A 9993-nucleotide genomic window follows, 5' to 3' on the forward strand; every position below is an offset into this window, starting at 1 on the left:
TGCTAGCTAGCTAGCTAATTTTGTGAATTTGAAATGTCTGAGTGCTGACTTGGCTAGTAGACTCATGCCATCTCTGACATTGCACTGGCTAAAGGCAAAATAACAGTAACGATATAGCCAATTCGCAAGCTAGCTAGCTAACTAACTCCCATAAACACAACGGTGATCTAAAGTGGACCGCATTGATTATATGCAATATGCCATCATAACTAGCCGGCTACATTCACAGCTGTAGATGCTGCATTTATGTAAAACACGTTCTGAGTGGCTGTTCAGGTCACTTCAATAATTTCTTTTTTAGCATTGTCGTTGTGCTCCAATTGGTAGTCCCAATGAAAAATGTGTTAATGTAGACTAGTTCCAGGGGAAGTCGGTGAATCTGTGCCGCAGTGAATTCTGGGAAGCAGTAGCTCTCAACTCCGCTAGTCAAGATGTCTGACATGGAGGATGACTTTATGTGCGACGATGAAGAAGATTATGACCTGGTAAGGGCTAAGTGAGTTGAATTGACTGTGTAGTTTCTCTTTAATTATGCAGGTCTGCTAAAGTTTTCGTATTTTGCATATTTTATGATGTCAAGAAATACGATCAGATCAGTTTCATTGCAACGATGCTAACTCACTAGTTAGCAAGGGAATGATAATGGTTTGCTGGTTAGCTGTGATAGCTGGATTGACTGTTAGTTTCCAGAATGTTCCACGCATCTTGCACGTACAGAAAAATTCATTTCGATAAACATTTCAGCAATTCATTTCGATAAACATAACTACCCAACTAGTAAACTTAGCTACCAATACAAGATGACAGGAGGCGGCCTAGCTACGTCGCTAACGTTAGCATAGCATTTGCCTTGTTTATCTTACTCGTGCAGGCCAGCACAACCATTGCGAGATACGGCTGGCTAGCTACCGGCTGCAGGAGTAGCCTATCTTTTTCAGTTCACTGAATGAATTACTTTCCCGAATTTAATTAATTTCTTGTTCAGTGTTCTTACACCAGTAAGCTAACGTCTGAACGGACAGTAATCGTAGTTGACTGGCTTGCACCTGAAACAATAACGATGATCACTTGCACAGTTAGCAACGTATTTAGTGTACAGGGGATGCTCCTTAAAGTAACATTAAACTCTCACAAATGTCTCACACAGAATATGCACATTCGCTCTTATGTTTTGTGATAATTAAATTGAAGATACAGTGCATTGTTGAGAAATATTAATAAACTACATGTAACGAGAGGGAGTTCAGATTTACTCGCATAGCATTTGACAGTATAGTTTATTAGTGTTGTATTTTTCTGTTGAAAATTGGCTTAGACTGTTTTTTCTTATGTGCATAGGTAAGGGTGATCCTGGATGTACTGTTGATTTTGTATGCAATGATATGTGAAAATTACAATTATGGCTTCATTTTTCCTTATATTTGTCTCTTGAAACTATCGTATGCATTGTTAGTCAGTAAATGTAGAACTCATGTACCTTATTTTTATTGTTTACTTCTCAAACCACTTTTTTATTGACATGGGTGTTGTAACTCAAGAGCTAATATTTATTACTTTCTGAATTTTTTTTTAACTTTCACTGGAGGAATACTCAGAAGACAGCAATTCCGAGCCCAATGTGGACTTGGAAAACCAGTACTACAATTCCAAAGCATTGAAGGAAGATGACCCGAAAGCAGCGCTTAGCAGCTTCCAGAAGGTTCTTTATCACTACATTTTCCCCAACATCCCAACATGTGGTCCTAGAAATAATTTAACAGACACATTAGCAAAAACATATGATTGACAGTGTGGTCATGGTGCATTTCTTGTCAGTCTGTTTGCAGCTTAGGCCTGTATGGGTATTTCATTTTTTTTTATTTTTTTTTCTGGTTGACAGGTGCTGGAGCTCGAAGGTGAAAAGGGGGAGTGGGGATTTAAAGCACTGAAGCAGATGATAAAAATAAACTTTAAACTGGTAAGCAATAAAATGACTGTGAAAAGCAACAGTTATTTACTCTACTTTGCTAAATGCATTTTATTATACTTTGTGTATAATCCAACACATCATGACTTGCTCACTGTGGCAAATATTGCCATTCAAAAATTTTTGCAAAACATGTAATGTGAGATTAGTTCTTTAGATTATACATTAAAACATGACAATATACTTAACTATTTGCTAGCTTTGCTATTCAAGATGTTGTTGGTACTATTGCAGCATTTAAATGGGAAAAATGGCTGCTCCTGATTTCATGTTATATTACCCTTCTATGCTTTTAATTGAACTCTTGGGTAATACAAGGGGCAAAATAGATGTCAATGGGTAGGGAACTGCCGAGATCCAAATTTTCATACTTTTAAACCCTGGTGCAAAAACATTAACCAAGATTTATCATTGCTGGAAGGGGAGGAGTCTGACTACAGACAGGAAGATTTATCCAAAAAAGCAGTTATGGTCCAAGATGACCCTGACTGTGGATTTTATGTCCCTGACCCTAATCTTTAATCAAACACGGAATAAATTAAAAGAGACTAGCCAGAAAGATGTCTCATCCATCGGTAGGATTGCTTGGAGGAGGTTTGCTTATTTTTGGCCAGAGTGCCTTGAATGCTTAGTGATGTCATTAGCTGTATCCATGCCCTGCTGTTTTCATTGTGAATATGCTACATTTTATATTACCGTATAGACTTTACTGTATGGAGGCAGCATAACTAAGTGATTACTTTTGAGATTAAATGCAGTATTCCATCACTATGGTAAAAATTTAACTGTAAGATAAGTTGATCTGGAAAAGAGCCTTTTCAAAGAAAGCGTCATGTAATGGGAAGTCTGTTACTAGCATTGATATGACATAAAATGATAGGATAGCTAGCTGTCAGTGTTGGACTGGAAAAAATCATTTTGTATTTGAAATGCCGAGAATGTAACCCTCTTAGCATGTCCCCAGCTCCCAGTCCTGTGCCAACACCTCTCAGCATATGCAATGGAAGTGTGTGCATTATACCTCCCTCAGTCCACTGGAAGTAATGCAGTTGTGTCTACAACATGCCGTCACCTCAATGCCAGAGATGGGCTCTATTCTTTCTGCCACTTGTTCAGTGTCTTGTTGCAGCCACAGAAGATGACAACAGTTTGTTTACTACAAGCAGTTAATCTCTTTAACACATGCACATATTAAAGCAAATTTGTTGGTGTGAAATGCCAGTCCAATCATGACATTGGAACAGTGCAATGATGAATACTGTAAACATATGAGAGCATACAACGTTCTTATTTTCGAAGTTGCAGCACTGACTTTTCCATTGTTTTTCCATGCAGACAAACTTCCCTGAAATGATGAACAGATACAAGCAGCTGCTCACTTACATCCGGAGTGCTGTCACAAGGAACTATTCAGAGAAATCCATCAACTCCATTCTTGACTACATCTCCACCTCAAAACAGGTATGGGTTATAGCTTCAGAGAATACGTTAATGCATTGGGAAAGGCCTCAGTTTATTTTTTAAACATGTTTTCAAATTCAAAAGGTCATGAATTTCAAAACTGTAAATCAAAATCTAATCGGGCATGCTGTTGAAAGAAAGAGATTAAGGTGACATTAGAGTTTTAAAATGGTCTGATATGAGCTGTTGGTGTATGTGTGTTGACTGTGAGCCCAAAGGAATCTTGGATGTACATTGTTTTTATGGGCTCTAGTATTTAGATGTGTCTTTCCCAAATGGAAATCCCAGTGAAAAGCTTGCATTGTCACCTTCATGGAAAAGTACCACTTATGAGTCTTACGAGTACGGTTGGAATCTTGAGATCATTACTTTATATTCTTGGGTAAAAGTGTGATGTGAAAAATGGCAGAGAAGATGCTGTATAGCATCAGTGACTTTCTAAAGCACCGACTGTTTAACAGAGTGATTTCATTTATCTGAAGTCTTTGTTTTCATTCAGATTCGTTTTTCTTGTTTGATACAGTTATACACACTTCCACATCAAAAACAGGAAAATTTTCTTATTCTTCTCTCAAACCTTGTCAGGATAATTCTTGCTGTTATCTTCATTCCTCACGTTTAGCTGTAATCCAGTGTCTATTTGTGCTTATGACATCCAAGTTCGAGGGTGTGGATGAAAAAGTGAAAAAAGCCACATTGTTCAAATTGTAATCCGCAGCACTAAAGGGGTTATCTCTGGTTCGCAGATGGACCTTCTGCAGGAATTCTATGAAACCACCTTGGAGGCATTAAAGGATGCAAAAAATGACAGGCTGTGGTTCAAAACAAACACAAAGGTATGTTGTACAGTTAGGGGTTGCTACAGGTAATTGCAGTGTGAAAGTTGATGCAAGTTCTTGACACAACACTTTGCTTTGTATTTGCTCATGTGCAGTAATTTAGAGCCAAGCGTAGATGGTAGACCTAAACTGAATTCATTGTAGCAAGGTCTGTTGATCTTTATATTGTGTTCTTTTGTCCGATTTAGCTTGGAAAACTGTATTTAGAGCGGGAAGAGTATGGAAAGCTTCAGAAGATACTCAGACAGTTGCACCAGTCTTGCCAGGTAAGATGCACTAATGACCCCTTTCAAATTTGGTGAACAGTAGTCTTTGGCAGAAATTACCAGCCTTTATGCAGAATAAGAGAGGCAGAGAACTTTACCTTTGTAATTGTGAAGCAATGGAAAGTTTTCTATACTGACTTGCATGTCAGACCGCATAGATTGTGTATTGGAGATCAAACATTGTAAGCTGAATTGAGTCCAACCAGTTGTTGCCAAATGCTGGCACTTGTGTTATGAAGATTCAGTATATTTTCAGTCTCCAGACTTAACATGATCAATAGGTCCACAGCATAATAAACAAGCATTTGGTCAGAGAAAGATGCAGTTTTAACGTGTTTTAACATGTGTGTAACATGTATTCTGTGTGCATTAGTCTTCTGTCACCCTTGATTTTGCACTGCTCTCTCACATATGTAAAATGCTCTTATTCTGTTCAGACTGATGATGGGGAAGATGACTTAAAGAAGGGCACCCAGCTACTGGAGATATATGCTTTGGAAATTCAGATGTATACAGCACAGAAGAACAACAAGAAGTTAAAAGCCCTCTACGAACAGTCGCTGCACATCAAATCTGCCATCCCCCACCCACTTATCATGGGTGTGATCAGAGGTACTGCAGGCATTCCGCCCGTCACTAAATGTAGATTGTAGGGAATTGCACTACACCTACTTTTATTTCTGTTGATGTTCAATTCCACGTCACACCACCTGGTGGCATTGCTGAGCTCCACATAACATTTTGAGAGGGTGTCAAGAGCACACAACCAAGGAAGCAATTTAGAGTCAATACAAGAATGGAAATATAAAAGACCCTACTTTGGTTTTTTAAAACAGTGTCAGGTTCTCACAGCACACTCCCTTTGTTGCACCTATTAACCCTATTGGATGCATTGCAAAGGCACTGTGTAGCCTGGTTTTCCCTTCTCTTAAGACAAAAGCAGGCTTGCCATTGGGAAGGATGTATTCTCAAACTTAGACATTGCCATTAAGTTTGTTTTTGTGCATAGTCAGTGATGGAAACATAAACGACCCATACAGGAATCCCAAATTCCTCACTAAATGATGGATTTTGTAATTGTGTATTTGTTTCATGTTAGTGGGCAGAAGAATAAACCTTAAACAGATGATCTTTTAGGGAAGATGATTGTAGTCTGATTTCTCCATAACTTGCACAACCCCTGATCTTCTGACCTTGTCTCTGTGGTGTTTTTTGGTCTTTTGCAGAATGTGGAGGTAAAATGCACTTAAGAGAAGGAGAATTTGAGAAGGCTCACACGGATTTCTTTGAGGCTTTCAAAAATTACGATGAATCAGGAAGTCCCCGACGTACCACTTGTTTGAAGTACCTGGTTTTGGCCAACATGCTGATGAAGTCAGGAATAAACCCGTTTGACTCGCAGGAGGTATGCATATTCATTCCACTGTACAATGCCTCTCGTAAAGCCGCTTCGCAAGCTAATGGAAAGAAGTGGCAGTGATGCTTAGAGGTGTCTGAATGTTGAGTTGTAATGTGGATGCAGTTCATTAAATTTATATTTATTCTCTCAGGCTAAGCCCTATAAAAATGACCCAGAGATCCTTGCAATGACAAACTTAGTAAGGTAAGCATATGTTTTTTGTGCCTTTAAATGAGGTACTTACACAGTGAATGTATTGAGAATCCACAGCAAAGGTCCTCAAAGCAAACTTTTTATTGAGTCATAATCTAAAAGTGCTGTGCTGTACAAAGAACAGAGCCATGTAGTATTTTCCCTCTGTACTGTGTCTGGAAGTTCCTGCGTGCTTGATATTCTTCCTTATAGTATTGTCTATAATTAGCTCCTTTGTCTAGTTCCATGCATAGCCAATCTGTTTGAATTCAACATTGATTAAAAGATTACATTGCAATTTGAAAAAAAATTAAACAATCCATTCTTTACAACACTATTATTTTCTGCGTTTTGATGAATCAAGAAAATATCATTGTGTTGATGATGGGACAACGTATGGATTGTATTGAAGAGATTTTTTTCTTCCTCCTTCGCAGTGCCTACCAGAATAATGACATCACCGAGTTTGAGAAAATTCTAAAAACAAATCACAGTAACATAATGGATGACCCCTTTATAAGGGAGCACATTGAGGGTAAGTTTACATAGCCTTTTCATGATTCTTATCACTTGTTTATAAATAGGAAGAGCGAAAAATATTGGACTATTTTGGTGGTTTCCAAACTTCTATTGATTGAATGCAGCAGATTTTGGTATATATAATTCAAATATAAATTGTGGGTCTGAGGCCTAAATATCTAAACGCTGTCTCTTACAGAACTGTTGCGGAACATCAGAACACAAGTGCTTATCAAGTTAATCAAGCCTTACACTAGAATACACATACCATTTATTTCAAAGGTAAGGTTTTACCTTTTCTGTTCTTTCATACATTATTTATAGCCTTTACAGTGACTTATTCTGAGAGGATGCCATAACTCTCTCCCCCCCCTTTTTTTTCTTTAGGAGTTGAACATTGATGTCGCAGATGTAGAGAGCTTGCTGGTGCAGTGCATATTGGACAAGTAAGTTTGTTAGAGCTAGACGTCTTGTGAGAAATGTTACTTGAAAAGCCCAGACAGAGCTGCTCCCTTCACAGAGGATTTTGTTCAGCATTTCTTTATCATATTTTTTTTAATCCCATTTCTGTGAACCTGGAAGAGTGACTGTAACTTTTTGTTTATTTTGGTTTGTTTCCAGCTGATTAACTTGTGCTCTGTCATTTTTTTTTCCTCTTTGTTTAACCCGGTCCGTCAGTTTTTGTCACAATATAAAGTCATAAGGATTTATTGTGTTGCAATGTTTATTATTGGACGTGTAATATTATGTTTAGAGTGGACCGACACAATGGTAATTATGACAAGTTAGGTGATGACAGGAGAGTTCCATTGAATTGGAGCAGGATAATTCCAACACACTGGGCTTGGCCTGGGTCCTTGTTTATCTCTGTGCTGCAGCATGGACTATTTTAGCCATGATTCAAAAGTTGGAGGAATGATATATGGATTGTGGGCTGGATTAAGGTCTTTAACTAATTTGCTCAAGCGTCTGTCTGTCTGAAACCATTATGTGAATGTTTTGTGAAGTCGTGGCCGTGACAGGTCCTCTTTGTAATGACTTCTGTGGCTTTCTCTCGTGCTTTCTCTCAGCACTATTCATGGCCGGATCGACCAAGTCAACCAACTGCTGGAGCTAGACCACCAGAAGAGGGGAGGGGCCAGATACACCGCTTTAGATAAATGGACCCATCAGCTGAATTCCCTCAATCAGGCCATTGTTAGCAAGCTGGCTTAATTGGCAGGTGTTTCAACAGATAGCGCTTAAGACCACAGTGCAGTAAAGGTAAAGTTCAAAGACCTGGGAATGGCAAAACTATTGTCGGGTGAAGAGTCCTGATAATTGGAGCTTGACAGAAGTGCTTTCTTTAAACGGCTGATTTGTGTTCCGCTGCTGCCCTTTCATAAGACAAAAACAGCTTTAATGTTCTGAAGAAAACCAAAACCCTTTGGGATTTATGCTGTATTGACATCAAGCCCTTGTCAATATATTTTATAATCAGGGCCATGGAATTACCAGACTTTGTCATGATCTCTAATACATCAACATGTTATTTTGGTAAACGTTAAGACAAAAAAGTCTTTCACCTGTAAGATCTTAAATGCAAACATAATCTGCAATAACTTGAAATGTATACAAATTTTGAATACTCAACTTTTTCCATGTATAAGTCAGCATGTTTGCAGTATTCTGCAAAATGTCAGGTTTCCAAGCCGTGCTTTTCTGTACTCGCAGTTGTAGGTGATCTTTAAAACTCATTTGGGGCTCTGTTGCCGCTCCGGACTTCGTGAAGCAAAATAAAACGGTGCAGCTCGGTCATCGTGTTATCCGAATTTAAGCTCCTTTTATTTTGTTTTGTAATGAAATGGGGGGAAAAAAACAAGAGAAACTGCCTTTTGCTTTGAACAAACAATGTACAGTACTTAGTTTAATATTGTTGTGATGTTTGTCTGGAGTTCTTTGACACCACAAAAGTACACTGTCCTATCAGACGTCATGGGCCACTGGTAGTTGTGACTAAAACATGTTTATCCCAGTGAATGAATAGCGTGTAAAGCCTCCGGCTTTAATGGCGCTTCAATGTGTCGTTGGAGACTGTCTACTAATCTGCGTAAGAAAGCTGGTAGTATTATGCTCCGCTCATTAAGATCTTACTGCTGAACATGGCTGTATAGGCATTGCCCCAGTTCGGAGTTACAGATCATCCCAGAGGTGTTCTGCTGGGTTGAGGCTGGGGTTTTGTGTTGGCTGTATTCAAGCCACCTGTATTTACAGCCATTTTCCTTCAATCAGATGGTCAGCCCCATGACTTTTGATAGGATAATGTAGATGGATCATCACAATATTCTTGGTTTACCCTAGGACACAGTTTGCTTGTGATTTGGGATTGAAAAAAAGTATTCTCATTTGAAAGACTGCATAAAAATAAAGTTTAATTTCACTGATTCAAAGTTCTGATGAATTAGTTGATACTCTGTAACACACAACTCTACTTCATTTGTAGTACTTGCACAGGAAGCTGTATAGTTGAAGGAATACATATTAGGCGTTGGTACATGGGCAGTCATTGTCACATTTATTTTTGGCAGTACAAATATAGCTTGTAACTGTAACGATCATCATTTAATCTCAAAGCTACACAAAGTTTATTTCATACAAGACACTACACAAAATATAGAACCATTTCATTTTCTGAGCTGGTTTAATAAGGCATTTACTGTGTGAAGAATTGCTCTGATCTGAGACTGGAATACAGTGTACAGAACTTACATTTTTATGAAGTTGTTGTTAAATGAGATTTACCGGGAAATGGAAGTACTTGGAGATATTTTTTTCTTGAACAAGATCTTGTTATCTAACAGTTCCTGCTAAGAGAAGTCTGTTGCTCCCATGTTCAAAAAAAAAACACCACACAACCAAGAAACATTTTTTCCACAATGTAATATGAGCACTGTAAGTCATATGATCACAATTGTGTCAGAATTCAAATGACTAATGATAGTCTGAAGGGAATGAGTATTGTGAGGCATTGTTTTTTTTAAAGAAATTGTAAATGATTTTTCAATTCATATTTTAGATATATTTTCCACAATTACCTATTTCAGCATTGTTCATTCCATCTACTGCCATTTGTGTAAAGCTGTGCTAAGTTGTCCAAAGTGTGGTTCATGTGTATTGCAAAAGAAAGTGAGATGCTCAAGATACACACGTAGAGCTCTATCGTTTTCTTGCATATGTCCGGTAATTTCCTCGTTTGGCCAGTTTTGATACACAAACGTTTGGACATAGTGTACCCTTTTGAACCAGCAATATGCTACTCGTAGTTCAAAGTATTAATGTTAAAATGCCTTTATGAACATATATCGAAACTTA

At 38.1% G+C, this 9993-nt stretch overlaps 1 protein-coding gene across 2 annotated transcripts; it reads left to right on the forward strand.

The window, feature by feature from the left end:
* Positions 1–395: 395 nt before the first annotated feature.
* On the forward strand, positions 396–9034 carry cops2 (COP9 signalosome subunit 2). Of its 2 annotated transcripts, none has more exons than XM_036543616.1 (13): positions 396–485; positions 1583–1699; positions 1880–1957; positions 3302–3427; positions 4174–4263; positions 4455–4532; positions 4970–5144; positions 5759–5937; positions 6083–6135; positions 6561–6658; positions 6842–6924; positions 7030–7088; positions 7713–9034. In XM_036543616.1, the coding sequence occupies exons 1-13, from the start codon at positions 432–434 to the stop codon at positions 7855–7857; spliced, it is 1335 nt and encodes a 444-aa protein (XP_036399509.1). In that variant the 5' UTR covers positions 396–431; the 3' UTR covers positions 7858–9034. The 2 variants fall into 2 exon arrangements, with proteins under 2 accessions (XP_036399509.1, XP_036399510.1); XM_036543617.1 differs by having other exon boundaries at positions 1586–1699.
* Positions 9035–9993: the final 959 nt, after the last annotated feature.

The sequence above is a fragment of the Megalops cyprinoides genome, chromosome 13 (genome assembly GCF_013368585.1).
Source record: "Megalops cyprinoides isolate fMegCyp1 chromosome 13, fMegCyp1.pri, whole genome shotgun sequence".
Taxonomy (NCBI): Eukaryota; Metazoa; Chordata; class Actinopteri; order Elopiformes; family Megalopidae; genus Megalops; species Megalops cyprinoides.